This window comes from Leuciscus leuciscus (genome assembly GCF_965113295.1).
Source record: "Leuciscus leuciscus genome assembly, chromosome: 4".
Taxonomy (NCBI): domain Eukaryota; kingdom Metazoa; phylum Chordata; class Actinopteri; order Cypriniformes; family Leuciscidae; genus Leuciscus; species Leuciscus leuciscus.
The window spans coordinates 50,815,701-50,836,693 of NC_138728.1; the positions used below are offsets into that span (position 1 = coordinate 50,815,701).

The 20,993-nt window shown below is 37.0% G+C and overlaps 1 protein-coding gene across 2 annotated transcripts; it reads right to left on the bottom strand.

Moving 5' to 3' along the window:
- Nucleotides 1-911: 911 nt before the first annotated feature.
- On the bottom strand, nt 912-14,356 carry LOC309497022 (uncharacterized protein). Of its 2 annotated transcripts, XM_082167276.1 has the most exons (4): nt 12,824-14,356; nt 10,802-10,854; nt 6,733-6,845; nt 912-2,610 (listed from the first exon to the last, which is right to left on the bottom strand). In XM_082167276.1, the coding sequence occupies exons 3-4, from the start codon at nt 6,781-6,783 to the stop codon at nt 1,450-1,452; spliced, it is 1,212 nt and encodes a 403-aa protein (XP_082023402.1). In that variant the 5' UTR covers nt 6,784-6,845; nt 10,802-10,854; nt 12,824-14,356; the 3' UTR covers nt 912-1,449. The 2 variants fall into 2 exon arrangements, with proteins under 2 accessions (XP_082023402.1, XP_082023401.1); XM_082167275.1 differs by lacking the exon at nt 10,802-10,854.
- Nucleotides 14,357-20,993: the final 6,637 nt, after the last annotated feature.

Genomic DNA, 20,993 nt, shown 5'->3' on the forward strand with positions numbered 1-20,993 from the left:
AAGAACACAAAGATATAAGTATCAAAGAACAAAAAATATTCCAAGAAGCTGGCCTTGTCGATTGTTTGGTCATTTGCCAGACTGTAGGTGGTGCGATCCAGACAAGGAAACACAGCCTTTGCTAAGTAAGAACTGAGCAAGCAAATATTGCTTTTGCATTTATAACAAAAAGATATCCAATGAATGAATGAAAGTGTGTGATTGAAATCCCGGGTGTATGAATGAAGAGTGAATTAAAATAAGCACAATTGTATGTGAAGTGAAGAACCACAGAAGGTAGAGGGGAATAAGGAAATATTGACAACTGATAAAGTTTTTCTTTCTCTTCAAGAAGTTTAAAAACGAAGAGAGAATAAATGTGGGACGGACTTACCGATTATGAAAAAGATAAATATAGGAGGTGGAGTAGAAGGCAAAGAGAAGAGGAAAAATTAAGGCAGGCACTAGAACTAACAAAAGGCATAAGAAATAATTTTTGGTTGGAAAAGGAATTCATAAATGAGAAGGGACAAAGACAGAAACTGACTGATCAAAAAAAGAAAATGAGCTTTTGCAAAATGTGACAAAAATTACAGTGACTTGAGGAAGGAGAGCATATATATATACAAGGAGATAAGTTTGGACAAGAGAATGTCCTGTGCTCTCGATCTTCTGTCCAGGGTGCGTTTTATTGCTTTATTGCTTTTTTGTCTTAGCAGGAAAATCAGTTCTTACATCCCTTTTTCTGACCCCATCATGCACAATTTTCCTTTCTTGTAGTTTGGCATTATTTATAAGACAAGCACTTTCAGCAAAACCCCTCAGATCCTCTCCCACAGTTGAGTAAGTGTCCATGAACAAGTGTCTAATTCTGCTGTCAACAACAAACAACTGAAATCACTTGGGAAATAAATGTAAAAGAGTAAATATACTTCAGAATGTATTTATATTTTAATTATTCAACGGACCAAAACCAAACATCATTTGATGCCACTTTAATAAGTACACATTTGATTAAGCGTCATTTATTTGTTATTTATGATCCATACATCAGGCACAACATAGGCTACACACTATTCATAAAAATGTCATACAGCATCAAACTCCAGCTTCATTAGCAGATTATGCGCAAATCATTTACATAAAAACAGGCCCTAATTATTGTGGGCGTTCCTGATTCAGATCTTAAACACGGAGTAAAATAAGCAAATTGTATCATGTTAGCATGTACACTCGTAATTATTAAATATGAAATTAGTAAAGGCAAAAACTACCTAAAAATAGCTATTTTGATTCAGGAATTTTTGATTCAGGAATAAAAAAATTTCAGGTGAGTGTTTAAAATTATTATCCCTATGTATTTTCATTACTTATATCACTATACTACTACACTATATAATACTAGAATTTAGCTACAAATTACAGCCAGATGTCTCCAAGCCAACATGTTAATGTCTTTACTCTTTTCAATTACTGACATTTTAGCTTTTCATCAAATTCTTCAACAAACATACGGAATTCTCTTGCTTCTCTAACAGCATCGACTATTACTGTGGCAGCTTTGCCATCTGCAAGGATGTACGGATTTCTCTTACTCAGCTCATTGAATTCCTGTTCACTTTCAGCATAATATAAGTTCATGATGAACCCTCTGTTACGTCCGGCAATTCCTTTCTGCTTTTTGCTTTCATTTGTGAGTGCCTCTTTAATAAATGTTTGATCATTTATGAGCAACCCACAACAGTTTGCACCCTTTGCCAAATTCATCCCACCCAGAGCGGACTGTCCCGTCTTCAGGCCACCGGGACTTAGCTCAAATCTGTCCGGAATATCGATGATGATAGGTTTTCTGTCGGGAAACACAGCTTTAAAATTGGCACGTGTCTTGACCTGGGTGATCAGAACAGGAGACTCCATTTTCTTTCTTTTTTTGTCGATGAAACTCTCTGTAATGGTGTTGAGTCTGTCAGGCACCAGAACGCAGAAGTTGGGCTCTGGGTAATAGACAAGGAGAGGATGTTCCTTTGCCACGGCTACGCGAATCCAGCGGTCCAGCCAACTCGCAATGTGAAACTCGCTACCGCTGTGGAACTCATAACCAGTCGACATCACGGTGGGTGGGATGGAGTCTTTTCTCAGCTCCTCTCTCACAATTTGTAAGTATTCACTGTAGATGGAGTTGAAACTGATAGTATCGCTATCAACGAAACTGAAGTAAACCAGGCAACTTCGATCTTTCCCCCTCAACTCCTCCACAAGTTTTGCAGTAGCTGCGTCATCTTTCAGACGCTCTCTAATACTCTGGTACGGTGGCTCAGTCTCATCTTTTGCTATTGTTCCTCCACTTCCCCAGGTGTACGTGATTATTGAATACTTGATTTTACAGTCGTGCCTGAAGGTCTCGAGCTTCTTCAGGACCTGAACTAGTTCTGGGCTGTGTTTTCCATTCATGCCAAAAATCACGGCTACGTCTTCCAGCACGTCTTTACCATTCTTGTCCTTCATAAATTTCTTATCCTGTTCCTCAAAGCCGTTATTAAGAGCATCGAGTAGATAACGACATCTTCTCTGTGCCTCATCCACTGAATCCACCTTCAAGGGTATATTGATCAAAAACCTGACCTTTAACTCCTGATGAAGAGACAGAACACACTTATTAAGCAATTTGGTCAGTGAAAGAACCAATACGTTCTCCCTCCCAACTCAACACATATTAACGCTTGGTCAGGAGAGTAAAATATGACAGAATTTTTATTTTTGGGTCAACTAACCCTTTAATCTCACCGGAAACTTGTACGTTTAAAACAATACAATATTGTTTTGTTGATTTTTACATATGGAACACATTTTATTTTCTAAGTATTGCAATAAAAATGTTCAAAGCAAATACAAAAATTTCTAATCAAATGTCTTGTAACCACTTTATGATATATAATGGATTTTTAAAAGAAGACTTGTTACTTTACTTAAAGCAGACAAAGACCACTTATAAATATTATGACCACATTATAAAGCGCTTTAGAAGAATACTTTGTTTTGTCGCTTTACGCTTTAAGCAAAGTATAAGATGTAGTATGATACTGTGCAGATCTTAAGTAAACAATGTCAAGATATGAAACTGTGGGATATATAATATAATCTATTATAACTTAAGTGGATAAAATTATGTACATTGTGTGTTTTAAAACATCATATTATTAATAGTTATACCCACAAATAGGTAAGTATTATTACAACTGTTATGATTATTCGTGAGATGATACAACACATTATTAGGTTGTTTATAGGGCATTATGCGTGTATTATAATGCATCAAGAATACCCTTATAATGCATTATAAATGCAGGATTCATCTGGTGTTATAATACATTGTACTCTTAAAAGTTATAACCCCAATTAGGTAAGCATTATAATGTATTGTAACTGGTGTTATGATTATTCATAAGATGACACAACATTTAATAATAAGGTTGTTTATAAGGCATTATTTATATATTATAAAGCATTAAGAATACCCTTATAATGCATTATAAATACAGACTTCATAGAAAGTGTTACCACATTTAGCATTCAGATGTACAACAAATGGAACAAATACGCTTTTAATCATTGTATAATTTATTTTAAAATCATTTGTAGATTTTTATAAGTGGTTGATCATATGAATTGAAAGTTTAATGAGATTTGTAAGCATTTCAATTTCCATTAAAAACAGTGATCTGTTAATCATTATGTAATGTTTAATAAGTTCATTTGTAAAAATTAACTAGCACTTAATCTTATACTTTTAGCTATGTGAATATACTGTATATTAATCTAGCTATGTGAATATACTGTATACTAATAATCTGTTAAGCATTATATAAATGTTTGTTAGTTATTTTAAAGTATTACAAAGATGAAAAGTATAATGCGTAGCAAATAAACGGTGTGCTTGCATGGTACCATTAAAGGGCACCTATTATGCAAAATTCACTTTTACATGGTGTTTGAACATAAATGTGTGTTGGCAGTGTGTGAGCAAAACCACCCTAGAATGATAAAAATCCACCCAGTAGTTTTTTTTACTATCTCAATAAATCACAAGCACTGTCTCAGAACGCCCTGTTCTAGATTTCCCGCACTGTGACGTAGAAATGCGCTAAGCCCCACCGACGCGGTTTGATTGACAGTCTGGTTTTGGCATAGACCCCGCCCTCGGTGATCTGCATCCTCCATTGTTTCAACGACAGCCGGTGTGTAATGTCTCATAAGAAGTGTAACTTAGGTGTTCTGTTGTGGAATTTAAGAATGGACATAGTAGTCTTCACTGACATCAGAGCCACTGAAAACGCAGCGGATGGATTTTATTTATGAAGAAACGGCGCCACTTAAACTTCCTTCATTTTCTGACTGACTGTTTAGTGAACGAGGGTCAAAGTTAATCAAGTGTGGATCATTGCCTACAGTTCGCGATTCAACGTCACCTCCAGAAGTAAGTGTATTTTATGATTTTTGAGCAAATAGTCATTTCAATCGATGTCAGCCAGTTCAACAACAAATGCGTCTAAAGCTATTTATTGTCGTCGTCATAGATGTCTCAACAAACAACGTCAGACAGTTTTATGTCACGTAGGCTATCGTTTTTGCAGCAATTACAAATGTAAATAAATTAAGGTCTGCTCTATCTCCATAGACAGTATATAAACGTCTATCTCCCTCCCCTTAAGAAAAAAATAAATAAATCGTTTGTACTTAGCAAACGTTATCACAGTATATGTGTGTGTGTGTGTGTGTGTGTGTGTAGTTTAAAAAAATTGCGCGAACGTTATCACAGTTCGTGTGTGTGTGTTGCACATCCATAATTGCAAAGGGGACGCGTATGGAGCGAAATATGTGCCATAATTTAACAAACAAATCCAGCATTTTGCAAACAAACTCAATCTACTTCGCAAAGGAAATCATCGCAAACAAACAGAAAGCAATGTGCAAGCACAAAGGTCACAAATGCGTGCAGGCAGATTTTCTCACAAATGCGTCCAGGCAGATTTTCTCACAAATGCGTCCAGGCAGATTTTCTCACAAATGCGTCCAGGCAGATTTTCTCACAAATGCATCCAGGCAGATTTTCTCACAAATGCAGTTGAGCAACTTCCTCTTCTAAAACAGTAGATGGCGCTAAACTATAGGCTAATTTAGCGCTAGTCTCCCAGGAGAAGCACTGATTTGAAACTTGCCTTTGCCTACAGCTGAGGAAAATGACCGGTGAACGGGTGTGTTTCTGTCTTATTTGATCTATAATTAACCTTTTTGAGGTTTTCTCTTGCCAAACGTTTATTGCATATCTAGACAGAAATCCACATTAGCACCATAAATTAGTGATTATGTCTACACTTGAACGAATCTATTTCTTTCGTTCTCCATAAATGAATGAGAACATTTCATTTAATTGAGCGGCGGGTTTCATTTGTGTGTCCAAAATAATAATTTGGGCACTGCATAGGCTACGTCACAGGCAAGATAAGAAACAATTGTATATTGTTTTTTTTTGTTTGTTTTTAGTTTTTTTTTGCATTAATTATTTTATTACATTAATTGTTAAGCTGACTGAATTCCAACTAGGCTAAATAAATAAATAAGTGGGAGCCTCCTTTCAATTAAATGAAATGTTCTCATTAATTTATGGAGAACGAAAGAAATAGATTCATTCAAGTGTAGACATAATCACTAATTTAGTAATTTCGCATGAGTCCGATGCAGAAAAAAATGACAAAAAGCAACAAGATGGCAGAGCTTTCAGCTTATAGATTCCCCGATCCTAGAGTGAAGTGCTACTAAGTGCTAATGTGGATTTCTGTCTAGATATGCAATAAACGTTTGGCAAGAGAAAACCTCAAAAAGGTTAATTATAGATCAAATAAGACAGAAACACACCCGTTCACCGGTCATTTTCCTCAGCTGTAGGCAAAGGCAAGTTTCAAATCAGTGCTTCTCCTGGGAGACTAGCACTAAATTAGCCTATAGTTTAGCGCCATCTACTGTTTTAGAAGAGGAAGTTGCTCAACTGCATTTGTGAGAAAATCTGCCTGGACGCATTCGTGAGAAAATCTGCCAGGACACATTTGTGAGAAAATCTGCCTGCACGCATTTGTGAGAAAATCTGCCTGGACGCATTTGTGACCTTTGTGCTTGCACATTGGTTTCTTTTTGTTTGCGAGTCGAGATTTCCTTTGCAAAGCGGATCGAGTTTGTTTGCGAGTCGAGTTTTCCTTTGCGAAGTAGATTGAGTTTGTTTGCGAGTCGAGTTTTCCTTTGCGAAGTAGATTGAGTTTGTTTGCAAAATGCTGGATTTGTTTGTTAAATTATGGCACATAATTCGCTCCATAGACGCGATTAAAACTTTGTAAGTACATAAATGTATCAAATAACCATTCCGAGACGTTTAGTCCGTTCTCATTCGTGTCTCTTCATCATCTGGGTCCAGCAGGGCGGGGAAATGCAGCTCATTAACATTTAAGGTGGTACACTCCAAAACAGCTCTTTTTAAAACAGGCCCCAAAAATGACATTTTCAAATGGTTATAATAAATTAACTGTGGGGTATTTTGTGCTGAAACTTCACAAATGCATTCTGGGAACACCCAAGACCAATATTACATCTTGTAAAAAGGGGCATAATTGGTGCCCTTTAAATATAAACTGGATAGTGGAGTAGTCAATATTTCATAATTCAGTATCTACTGTATCATAAATAATGTTAAATATAATGTCTGACCTGAACAGAGGGGTCTCTGGGCCTTTTGCTGCCTGGGACTGCACTTGCCATCTCGCTCTTCGTTGCTCCAAACCAAGTGAAGTCCAGCTGCTGATCCGAGATATATAAAGGATCTGAGGGTGGTTATAATATTACAGTATGAGAAGAGATGGGATTGGTTTCTGATAAAACTGCTGTGCTGTTCAAGCTCAAGTTTCCTTGTGACAGTGAGGTAAATTAACCCCTTACCAGACACCCCCCATTTTGGCAAGTGGGGCATAAATGACATACCCAAAATAAAAAGGTTGCTGATCATAAGTCATTCTGGGGTGTGTTTCCGGTACAACGACGTAACTCGCTGCTTAACTATCACAGTGCGATGCATCGTTGAAGAAATCAACTAGCTAGTCACGACGGTTTCCCAAAACCGTATTGTCACAAATTGGTCGTTCAACCACGTTGGTTGATGATGTCACCATGGCATAGACTGTAAAAAAATGTGAACGTAGTGTCCGTGACGTCACCCGTAGTGTTTCAGAAGAGCATTTTTTAACCCCAAAGTGACATCAGCGGCAATCCACCTGTCACTCAAGTGACCACGCCTTTAATTATGCAGAACTTTACGGCTTAATAAAATGTAAACGAATGAGTTATAAAAAATTCACCTTCCTCACAGTTGTCATGAAGGGTAAAATTACCTTTATAGACCAAAACCAATTGTTGCACCAGGCTGAAAACAAATTTTTTCTGCTGTAAATTTGGGCATTTTAACCCCCTGAGGTCTACGGTATCGCCGGCGATACCAGCTCGCTTTTTTTTTATCAATGTAAAAGAAACTCATAAATACTCTGTTGACTTTGATTTTCCATAGGAGTTTCATACATCAATCGATTCTGTTAAATGTGTATTATTTTTGTGTATACTCACAATAAAAACAAAGTGTTGTGCTTTTTGCCAAATAAAGAAAAATAAACACGAAGCGAGTTCTGCCTTCTCTCTGCCAGTGAAGTCCATTCTGAAACGCGTCCGAAAATGAACAATAACTGAGCGAATACTCAGTCAAACAGGCATACAAAGACACAGGCATGAAGCTTGAATTCTCGTCTTTTAAATGAAGTAATTTATATAAAAAACAAATATCTTCATCTTGTGAAATCTGTATTAAAAGAGAGCGATTCCAGTCGAGCTCATCTCATCTCATTACGTTATAATCGGCCACGCCCACGGAGAGCGCGCGCTATTCAAACGCAAATGACTGAGACGATCCCATACAAACTGTGAACGCCCACATATCAGCTCGAGAAAACACATCAAGTTTATTCAGATAAGTGTAGTCGTCTACACTGTCTCGCAGCGCTGTGAGGAATAATAATAATGGAAAACTTACCTCAGAAGTGCTGGTATTTCGAGGAGCAACGGATGGAATAATGTAGTAAGTTTTTTTTTTCATTCTCAAGTAAATCGCGTTTCTGTGTGAATGAATGAACGCAGAGATGCGCTGTTTACCACAACTCGCAAAAAGACGGTTTAAATTTGAATTGCGTTTCTGTGTGTGAATAAATGATCTGCTTTTAGCAAACTATTTTGCTATACTGAGTAAAATCGATTGAAATATGTTGAAATAAAATGTATTTGTATAAGCAACGTATTAAACTGCAAATTAACATTTATATTCCTTATAATAAAAACGAAAGACCTATGTTACAGACATATGAAAGACAACATTTCGTTGATTAGTTTTGGATAGATTACACATTTTTACTGTAAAATATCTGCCACCTCAAATAAGCTTTTGTTTGCCAATTTTTGCTAATATGTTAAATATAGTATGTTTTGTCAATGTAGGCTATATTCGAAGTTTGAAATATGTATGATAAAATGTATACTTTAGTTTTTACAAAGAAAGATTACACTTCAATTGTTGTTGTAATTGTAACCTTTTTAATAAAAAAATATATATTTACAAGGTAGATGTAAACAAATTTTAAAAGGTAAATATAAGCATTTTCTTTAAATAATTTTTATTGTGTTTTATTATTGACAAATTTGGGGAGAGGATACATATTCCAAAACTGAAAATACAGTATGAGAATTAACTGCACAATTAATAGACATGTTTTCCTTGGATATTATACAATTTGCAAGCAAAATTTGTAAAAAAAAAAAAAAAAATTGACATGCTTCCAACTGTGAACCAATTTGGTAGAATATATATATATATATATATATATATATATATATATATATATATATATATATATATATACTGTATATATATTGCTCTTGCATTCTTTCTTGTGGCTATAGGTGACACACCTGAATGAATGGCTCATTAAGTATGCGGGCCCCATTGTCTCCTCAGGTGTGAACCACTACATATGCATGATGCTGTTGAATGGTTGACGCCCCTTGCGCATATTGCCTTTACAAACAAAAAGTGTTTTACAAGATTTAAATCAATGTATTGTGTTATGTGAATGATAAGGGCAGGATGATTTTCACATCATTTTGAAGAAAAAACTCTAGGCAAAGACATCAATTAGTCAAAAGTCTTATTGACACGTATTTAGTATGTGTTTTGTGGCCTTATTTCAGAAACTTTAGTTTTTAGTTTTTTCAATAACCATGCATAAACATTATTCTCTCAAAAATACAAACATGTACATGCATGTTGCTCACATATTATGGTAGCCCTGTTTGTGCTAAATAGAGTGTAATTATACCTTTGCCATTAATATGTTTATAAGCAACTGAAAAAAGCACAAATGTCAGGGCATGTCAGAACATCTCAAGGACCCCAAAAACCCCTCAGACCTCAGAGGGTTAACATGTGGGTCTATGGGATTGACTCTCTTCTGCAGCCGGTCGGTGAACTGAAGTCACTTCCGTGTGGCTTCAAGAGAGAGACTGAAAGGTTGCCGCTCAGATGTCACGCAGGTATTGGAGTAATAACGACTTTTAATGAATCTGTTCAAGATGGAATTAATGCTAGATGTTTTGCTATAAATTACAGACATGGCATCTGAGCACTAATTCTCTTTTTTCTCAGTTATCTTGCTTTATTTCCAGATTCAATCATTGGCTTGTTCTTGTATACTAGAGCATGTTCACACATGCGCACTCTTCAAAAACGGTGCTTTCAATCTCTTGACAAACTAAAAGACGTAAATGACACTTGTATGTATTCTAAATAAAAGACACAGGTTGTACTGAATGTCAGCTTGCTTATTTGGATCAAGATAAGGATTTATTGAGTCCACATGTCATGCAAACAAAAAAATTGAGCGCAGCGTTAGTTCAGACAGGCCATGTAGGCATAGGCTGCGATCAGCTGTCAAACCGCTCCACCCACTACCATTCTATATCAGACGGGGACTCTGGGAGGATATACAAGGGTGTAACTTTGGTTTGAGAAGTGTGGTGGACACAAAATGGGGGGAAATGTTTTCGCACCCATTTCCTTTATTTACATACCTATGGACTATGGTGATCCAAATCCAGGAAATAATTAAGTTGATTATAATGAAAAATTCTGCCAAAAATAATATAGTAGGCTACTAAACTATGTATAAGAGAAATATGTCATACTTTCTTTATTGTTTAGGCGCTGATTGCCAAGACTTGAGAAAATCATTTTATAAAGTCAAAAATGTACACCAAAGTTTTGTGTGTAAATAAAATGTAAATAATGTGAGACTCAATTTCCACTTTAATGTAGAAACAACATAAATACAGTATATTTTAAATAATTGTTTAATGGCATCTTTTTATGAATGAAGGCCAGTATCACTGATATTAATTAGCTACTGATGTCTCTATGAAAATAATTTTTTTCTTTTGAAAATTATAACAACTTTTATAATGTAAGTGAACTTAAAACAATCCTCACGTAAAAAACCCCAAAATAAATGTAATATTTACCTGTGCCCTTCCTGTCTAACAGGTATGAAATATACAGAAATTGAACAGGACACGAACATAGGAAATTTCGCCCGTGAGGCACCACTGCTCGGTAAGCATGCTCAAACTGCTCGCAACCCTCCCGAGTCCCGCCCTCACCACTATAAGTATCAAGCATATTACTGTGCACCTTCTGGCTGTCGTCTTCTTGTGTTTCAGATTACCAAGGCTTCCAAGTCCTAGCTGTCATGGACATCATCGCCGAGAGAACAGCAGCATCCCGAGGATGGACGAACATGAGAGAGATGGCATTAACACACGCAATTATGCCAAAATGTCAGTTTTGTCGAGTATCCTCATAAGAGCAGTCTGAGCAGTCTTAAATTAGTTAAATAAAGTCATAAATGAAGGCAAAGAGTTGTGAGAGAATGAGGCTCTGTCAGCGGCTGGTTTTAAAGAGACAGCAGCCAATAATGCTTTCTTTCAGTAAAGTTAATAAAAGAACAGAGGTAATAGAGAAAAACACTTACTTCTCTTAACTAAAGAGCTTTTTTTAACTTTAATAAGGATTAATCTATATACAACCTAAAATGTATGCCATGTATAAATAAAGAATCATGAATAAGTCTTAATCATGTTTATTTTAATTGAATATTATGTATTTATTTATGTTAAAATCTGTGCAATTAATGTGTAGTTAGCACTACACCAGATATAGGGTTCACGTGAATAGGGTAAAATTTTTAACCTTTAGATATCACCATGAAAAATACTGAGTTGATTACTTACATCAAGACAAACAAAATATGTATTACAAGTTTTTTGAAATTGTTTGTTAACATGGACAAACGGTGCATAATCTAATTACGTATGTGCTAATTTGCATAAATACCACAACAGATCTAAACATTGGGTATAGCCAGGGGAAAATGTCTTGTTGAATCTTGTTGACACATAACAGTAAAATACTTAATGTTAAGGTCTGAATGGAACCCATTTAGGCTACCCATGAGCATTACTACATAGAGGCAGGAAGAAGTACTTTAGAAACCAGCCTTTATTAATTATTAAGAGATTGGGTTTGGGGCTGGGTCCGTGGGACTGTTTCTGGGGACGAGTCTGAGGGAAGAACAGGAGACGATGGTAAGGAGAATGCAGAAGACAAAAGGTAGGTAAAATAAAAAGTGAATCCCCAGAAACAGTCCCACGGACCCAGCCCTAAACCCCATCTCTGCAATAATAATTAATAAAGGCTGGTTTAAAGTCCTCATTCCTGCCTCTATGTATTAATGCTCATGGGTAGCCTAAATGGGTTCCATTCAGACTTTAACATTAAGTATTTTACTGTTATGTGTCAACAAGATTCAACAAGACATTTTCCCCTGGCTATACCCAATGTTTAGATCTGTTCTGGTATTTATGCAAATTAGCACATACGTAATTAGATTATGCACCGTTTGTCCATGTTAACAAACAATTTCAAAAAAACTTGTAATACATTTTTTCTTTGTCTTGATGTAATTAATCAACTCAGTCATTTTCATGGTGATATCTGAAGGTTAAAATATTTACCCTATTCACGTGAGAAAAAGAATGAATATGCGTATGAATAGGCTATATTTGGGTCTTTTTCGAAACTTTCCCCAATGGGATTCTTCGGGACTTTTTTTTTCCTTACTCAGGACATATTGAGGATACAAAATCAGTTGAGTTTGCTTCTGTTGCCATTCGTTCAACCTTTTTTCATAAAATGACTGGACTACTTGTCACTAGTTGTTTTTGGGAAACATCGATACTCGTTGAACTGCTGATAAAGATGGTACTTGTTGTGACCATAGTTGTTTAACGATGCTTTTGGGAAACGCAGCCCTGAATAGACACTCACGAGATACAAGTTCACACCTGATGAAATACAGCTTCAAATATAATTGTTCCAGTGTTCATGACAATCCTCATTATCTTTTAGAGTTCAATTCACTACCTCTCTAAAATCAGATCAAACTTCTCTTCTCTGCATCTGCACTGCAACACATCTCATCACTCTGCTAATATTTTCTTTCTGAGCAACCCACAAAGGGGCGGGGCTTCCTATTTTTCCACCAATAGTAATTTTCCATTTGCTAACACACTGTGGGATTTTGCATAGGGGTTATGTAATACTAATAATACTAGAATTTAGAATAATCCTGTTACAATCATACATTGTTCTCACCTGCAGGTTAAAGATGCTAGATGTTGTTTCAGGCTACTCGGCGGTGTCCTTAAACCAACTCAGTCCTGGATTCGGTTGCACTGGGCGTTTGCTAGTATCAATATCTAAACTACAGCAAAATAAAACATTTCTAGGGAAAATCTGGGAAAAAAGACAAGAGTCTTGTTTTGAACTTTTTCGAATCACCGCAGAATGGTTTCGCTTTACTTAAGAAAAAATCTAAATAATACAAAGACAATAAATTCATAAAGGAAAAAATAACAGAAATGCCTGTAGGTCTTCACCTGAATTGCGGCCCCAAGAGACAGCAAATAAAGCCTTTTATACGCTCCCTGTCATTGGGCTGTCGTAAGAGTTTGGGGCTGTCATTACATTGCAGCAACTCCTTACAAGGTAAATAACTGGCCTTGGAATTATCCAAGGACAGGTTAAGGCAAGTTTGCAAGAAGCACACATACATCTTATTTTCCGCAGCTTATGCTTGTGTAACTGGAGTGAATTATTCATTGATTTGTTTTGACTTGTTTTTTTGTTTTTCCTCTTCTGTACTGTATTATTATTCTTTCATTTACTCTTTATACTAATGTTTCATTTTTCAAAAGTTTTGAACTCAGAGTGGGTTAAACCAACGTTTGGGGTTGGTCCATATTTTACCCAAATTTTTTCTTGTGTTTTGTGAGCGCTTAGGTTTGTTTTCATCGGCCAGGCCAAGAGGCCAAAATGTTGTTGTTTTGTGTAGCACACGTTTTTTTTTTGTTCGTTTTTGTCTTGTGCAGTATAGCATGCAGCTGGATTTTTTTCACTGGCTGCATGCATTCGTGTTTTTTGTGAACAGGCGGCATATGAGTTTTCTCATAGTTGTGTTCATGTCTCGTTTTGTGTAAGAACAATCACAAGCCATGTGCTTGTTTTAGTCATGTTTGTTGTGAGCACATGGCTTGTCATGTGTGTTTCCTTGTGCCCATCTTACCAAACACCAGACGTCATTTGGACGTTGTTTTTTGGGCTACATCAAGTCGGCCACTTGATTTAGCCCTACAAAACAACGTCCAAATGACGTCTGGTGTTTGGTGATTATTGGTTCAGTTGCTCCACCTGTCTGTCTCTCCCTCGGTAACTCCTTGTTTATTAGGGCCATGGGCGACGCTAGGGAGGGTCTAGCTGCACAGTGGTTTTCAAACTTTTTCAAGAGCAACCTTTTTTCTTTTTTCTTTTTTGACGCGACCCATAGGCCTATTCTTAAGCCTAGCATAGGCTGCAGAATACAATGGGGCTAAAGGCGCATTTGACTTTATTCTAATTTAAAACACTGTTGTGCACAACTGGTACAAAAATTCAGCTCAGCACTTTTCTTAACAACCGCTTTTGATGATGCAGACCTGAAGGGAATGAAGAATTAGGGAGAGGGCAGCGGCAGAAATATAGCAGCATACTTTCTGAATCAGAAATATATAATTCTCTTTTATTTACAGTCGGTCAGTAAACAAGTTTCTGAAAAGAGCCGGATCCTTTCTGCAGCAGTATAATCTAGAAAAAGTAAGATTATTTCTTTTTTTTTCTTTTATTAAATAATTTTATTTTTATTTATTTATACAAACACACAAACAAAGTTGCACAAAATGTATACAAAAAGTATGTTATACATAAAATAAACAAAGGAGAGAAAAAAAGAAGAAAATAAGAAAAAAAAGAAAAGAAAGAACACCTCCCCACCCAACCCGCACCAGATAGAAAGAGTAATTACACCTTAAGGCCATACATAAACTTAAACAAAGCATTAACAATGGAGTGAAGAGATAAAAGAGAGAAGTTATCCATATTACATATAGGCTCAAAAAGAATTAAACTCTTAGAATATGGGTTTGAAAGTAGAACAGTATTCTGAGAAAGAATGTGAACGCAGTGCTAAAGAAAGTGAAAAGAACGTGCGAGTAAATGAGGGAGAAAAGAAAATTAAAGGAAAGTTGATAGATGGAAGTTGTAAGAAGATTGAAGGTTAAAAGAAGGTTGAAAGATTTAAGTCTTAAGGGAATCCTTTTGAAGGAAAGATCTATAATAATATTCTTTTTAAAAAAAATTTATAAGAACTGTATTTTATTTTATTTTTCTAAACTGTTTTAATTATTCTTATTTATTTTTATTATTTTTATTTCTTCTATGTAAAGCACTTTGAATTGCCATTGTGTATGAAATGTGCTATATAAATAAACTTGCCTTGCCTTGCCTTAGAAAGATGCCTAATGAAGGGGCCCCAGACTTTATCAAATTTTTTAGAAGCATCCACTCTAGAAAAACGAATCCTTTCGAGCTTGAGGGCAGCAACCATTTCAGCCAGCCATTTATGAAAGCTGGGTGGTACAGTGGACTTCCAGTCCATCAAGATCACCCTTTTAGCCACCACCATACCAAACATAAGAGACAGTTGCTGAGAATGTGTCAATGCTAATATAGAGTCAGAACATCCAAACAAAGCTAACCCCAAATCTGGACTGATATCTTCTCCAATGACGTTTGAGTACCACAGAAAAATATTCTTCCAAAACTCCGAAATCTCAGGACAAAACCAAGAGGTAAGATTATTTCAACAAAGTTACATATGGGCTCTAGACTCATTCTAGATGTATTTAACTGTAGCATACAAGAAATAAATTAAATGAACAAATATAAAAAATAAAACACTACATAGACTTTACTGTACAAAGTATACATTGATTCTTATTAAAGTTCTCACAAGACTCTTATTTTCTCAGCACCCATTCACTGCAGAGGATCCACTGGTGAGTCAATGATGTAATGCTACATTTCTTTAAATGATGAAACAAACTCATCTACATCTTGGATGGTCTGGTGTTGAGTACATTTTCAGCAAGTTTTAATTTTTGACTGAACTACCCCTTTAATAACTACATACAAACTGTATTAACAAATGTTTTACAATTCTAGGAATCAAGCAGGGAGGCAACAACATCAACAAGGACAAGCAATGACAGTGGAGTCAATCAACAAATATTGGCCGAATTAAAAGAGATTAAGAGTTCTTGTGGAAACTCTAACACTTTAATAAAATGGTAACCCAATGAAAAGTTTTACATTTTTCGAAGTGATTGCGTCAAAAGATATAAAAACCTAGTATTTTGTTCTAGGATGCACTCCATTAATGACTGCACCAGTCCAAACTCTCCCTGGACCCACTTCGGATTTGCCAGCCCAGAGTCTTCACCTGTGGTTCCTGCCCCTTCCTCTTTACTGCCCCTTCCTCTACTGCCCCTTCCTCTCTACTGCCTCTTCCTCTCTACTGCCTCTTCCCCTACTGCCCCTTCCTCTCTACTGCCTCTTCCTCTACTGCCCCTTCCTTTCTACTGCCTCTTCCTCTACTGCCTCTTCCTCTACTTCCCCTTCCTTTCTACTGCCTCTTCCTCTACTGCCCCTTCCTTTCTACTGCCTCTTCCTCTACTGCCCCTTCCTTTCTACTGCCTCTTCCTCTACTTCCCCTTCCTTTCTACTGCCTCTTCCTCTACTGCCCCTTCCTTTCTACTGCCTCTTCCTCTACTGCCTCTTCCTCTACTTCCCCTTCCTTTCTACTGCCTCTTCCTCTACTGCCTCTTCCTCTACTGCCCCTTCCTTTCTACTGCCTCTTCCTCTACTGCCTCTTCCTTTCTACTGCCTCTTCCTCTACTGCCTCTTCCTCTACTGCCCCTTCCTCTCTACTGCCTCTTCCTCTACTGCCCCTTCCTCTCTACTGCCTCTTCCTCTCTACTGCCTCTTCCTCTCTACTGCCCCTTCCTCTCTACTGCCTCTTCCTCTCTACTGCCTCTTCCTCTACTGCCCCTTCCTCTCTACTGCCTCTTCCTCTACTGCCTCTTCCTCTCTACTGCCTCTTCCTCTCTACTGCCTCTTCCTCTACTGCCCCTTCCTCTCTACTGCCTCTTCCTCTACAGTCTCTTCCTCTACTGCCTCTTCCTCTACAGTCTCTTCCTCTACTGCCTCTTCCTCTCTACTGCCTCTTCCTCTCTACTGCCTCTTCCTCTACAGTCTCTTCCTCTACTGCCTCTTCCTCTCTACTGCCCCTTCCTCTCTACTGCCCCTTCCTCTCTACTGCCTCTTCCTCTACAGTCTCTTCCTCTACTGCCTCTTCCTCTACAGTCTCTTCCTCTACTGCCTCTTCCTCTACAGTCTCTTCCTCTACTGCCTCTTCCTCTCTACTGCCCCTTCCTCTCTACTGCCTCTTCCTCTACAGTCTCTTCCTCTACTGCCTCTTCCTCTACAGTCTCTTCCTCTACTGCCTCTTCCTCTCTACTGCCTCTTCCTCTCTACTGCCTCTTCCTCTACAGTCTCTTCCTCTACTGCCTCTTCCTCTCTACTGCCCCTTCCTCTCTACTGCCTCTTCCTCTACAGTCTCTTCCTCTACTGCCTCTTCCTCTCTACTGCCCCTTCCTCTCTACTGCCTCTTCCTCTACAGTCTCTTCCTCTACTGCCTCTTCCTCTACAGTCTCTTCCTCTACTGCCTCTTCCTCTCTACTGCCTCTTCCTCTACAGTCTCTTCCTCTACTGCCTCTTCCTCTACAGTCTCTTCCTCTACAGTCTCTTCCTCTCTACTGCCTCTTCCTCTACAGTCTCTTCCTCTACTGCCTCTTCCTCTCTACTGCCCCTTCCTCTCTTTGCAGGGCTGATTCAATCGACGGCTCCCATGTCACTGAGGTTTTTTATCTTTTCTTTTTTTCAAAAAGAGTATATTTTTGAAAAAAGTACTTTTAATAACTACTAATACTGCATTGGGGAAAAACTACTAAAACCTTAGTTAAGCAAAATTATCTTGCATCCTCCAATGTATTTAAAGTATCAAGAGTAAAACTAGAGGTATGTATTCTGCAGGGGAAAAAACTCCTTGTCAGGGTTTTTATTATAGTTTTGTATTTATATTATGCTACTACTGCATTTTACTTCTGAATATTTTCAAGGTTGTTACATTATATACTTTTGTGTAGTTTAATGTAAAATCATATGTGAGGGAAAAAAGGTACTTCAGTAGGTTACTTCACATTTGCACGTGAATACTTAATGAAATATGCAGTTCCAAAAATTAAAGAAACAAAATGTAGGTCTATTCTCACAATATTAACAAATTGTTGCTAACTACAGCTGCGTCCCATATCAAAGGGCGCATCTGAAGCGCTCGGACCGGTCTAGCCTACAGAGGATTGTTCTTGTCGCCTGGCAACTGTGACTGACAGCTGATGACGAGCGCGAGAAATACTGGACTTTTTTTTATCAATATTATCACGGTTTTGTTAAAACGAGATGAAAGTGTACAAAAAGAACTGATGCTCACACTAAAAACAGTTTAATATTTGAAAATCAACAAACAACAAATAAAACAAGCAGCTCTATGCACTTTTTTAAGCAAGATTATATTCTGTGGCATTTCCTTCCTTATAATGACCGTCGTCAATAGCAACGCATCATAACACAGCGCACATCCATGTATCGCAAAGGACGCGCACGCGCTCTCTCGTTTCATTCAAATACTTGGGCGATTGTTTTGTACGCTGTACAAAATGGATTTACAAACAGGTAAGATTTAAAACATTAATCTCAATTCAATATGTCCCCGTAATTGTGTGGTAAAAAAAAATTGGTGTAATAAGTGTACAATGATAGTCTTGTTTGAACTTGTTCACTCGTCTTTGGCTCAAAGCCACTTGCTGCGAACTTTTATTCGCGGAAGTGAGATAAAGTATTTCAACTCAAAACAACATTTTGTGCCCAAATATTTCTCAGACGTAGTTTTTGGTAAGTTAACTTGCCTTGCGTTCGCTATAAACAGTGGGTGATGGTCACACAAGAGGACTCGGCAGATTTGAAGTGTTTCCCCCATATTGTAGTGACCATCCTCGATTAAGTTTCACTCAGGACTTTTGTAAAAGCCAAAATATGACCACACCTCAGATTTGGTCCTCTTTAAAGGCTGAAAAATCTCCCGAGCACGGCCACTGCCTTTCGCCATTCCTTCTCGAATAAAAAAACAACAACATTGCGCGCTGCGCCTGCGTCAGACTGTTGCTGGCTGGACAGGATTTACAGTGAGTTATTAAAATCGCGATAATCAAACACGGTTTTAATGATAATTAAATTTTGAACGATAATACTAACCGTCAGTACATTTTATCGTGGTTTATAGTGAAACCGGTAATCGTCCCATCCCTACACTAGACCATCGGAAAAAATTTAATCATACGCTTATACAGACCGTACATGATGTATAAGATGAGTCATATTTACTAAAACAAATAATTTCTGACTTTTATTTCAGAAGCATCATACAGTACTACATTCTCTTGAATAAATTATTCAATAACAAATACATTTTTTAACATTCACTTGTCGCCACCTAGTGGCGAAACAATGTAATCGACAAATGCGTTATTTTAAGCACCAAGTTTCTATCAAAAGCTGATTTTGATCGCTATCGAAGACATCAGTGTTCATATTTGAACTTTAAACTTTTATCCAAGTACTTCTATGATCATTTTATCTATTGCATCACAGAAATAATGATACTATTATGAGGTTTAAAAGACCTTTTGTGAAGCTGTTTCATGACGACTCTCTCAGCGGCAGTGCCAACACAGATCTGAATGTTGTGATATGATTTTGTCAAAGTTTAATAGACAGACGGACTGAAAGATTGCGAGTGTGTTTGAATGGAGATCAGTCTTTTAAAGATGAAGGGTGCAGCTCTACTGTCTTATCTCTCTCTCTGCATATGAGCAGCGCGAGGGCTTTCAGTGCATTCAGTCTCACGTCTCTTCACGCGAACACTTGTGATGTTACGTCACTCAACACTCATAGATAAAGACACATTTCATCCTCTGTTGGAACTAAAGTGGCTAACTTCTGTCAGCCTCTTCTACAAGCGAGGACAAAAATAAAGCAATTGAATTTGAATTAATATTGATTCTAGATTAAAAAAATCTATTTTAGAATCGTAAAAAATAAAAATAATTGTGATAGCTAGGTGAATCGATTTTTTTCTCTCAGCCCTAATCCCTAGTATGTAATGGTGAACAAGAATATAGGCACAGGCTTCCCTTGAGGAGTTCTGTTGTGAACATAGATGCCCAGTACCATTCCACAATAATCATTATGGTTTGTAAACGTATGTTCTGTTTATTTATTTCCTTACAGGCTACATCAAAAATAAATTCAATATTGAAGCAAGTATAATTAAGAAGGCCATCTCCCAGAAATGTGCAGATGAATGCAAGATGCCAAAAAAGGCGCCACAATGATTGTGTGTGAGTTTGTGTGAATCAGACTGATTTGTTCAGGATTTTTAATATTGTATTTCACACTTGGTGTGTGTGTGTGTGTGTGTGTGTGTGTGTGTGTGTGTGTGTGTGTGTGTGTGTGTGTGTGTGTGTGTGTGTGTGTGTGTGTGTGTGTGTGTGTGTGTGTGTGTGTGTGTGTGTGAGTTTGTGTGAATCAGACTGATTTGTTCAGGATATGTTTAATGTTGTATTTCAGTTATCGTTGTGTGTGTGTCTGTGAGTGTGTTTGAGTGTATGTGTGTGTAAGTCTGTAATAAATATAATCTGTAAAAAAAAGTAATAAATTCAATAGTTATGAAAGTAGAAATAAATAAATAAAATTACTACTGAAATTAAAAGAACAGAAAATGCATTTGTTGATTTGTTTTTTGTATTTCATCAATCCATTATCAGTGCCTTAGAGATGTGTGCACTAATACTGTGTGCCCAAATCACCTGCCATGCTGTTTATAATGTGACTGCAGGTTGCACAACTTACATTAAACAGTGAACAATATCTACATTGAGGTGAGTTTAAGCAAACTGCAAGACACAATCAAAAAACTACTATTAGTAAAAGAAAAACATTGGAAAAGTGCACCTTTAGGATCCTTAAAAAATTCAACCAAAAAAAAGAAAGAAAAGGAAATCCCATATAAACCCAAGTAGTGACCTAATTGGATCCTATTAAAATCCTGTAGAAAATCCAAAAGGATATTTATGCATTGTCCTGTAAGACAATTTCTATTGAAATCTCTAGGATATTTATGTATAGTCCTATAAGACAATTCCTATTGGAAATCCTAAAGGAATGGTTCCAAAATATGACAGAAATACTAATTAGAATCCTGTAAAAAAATTCT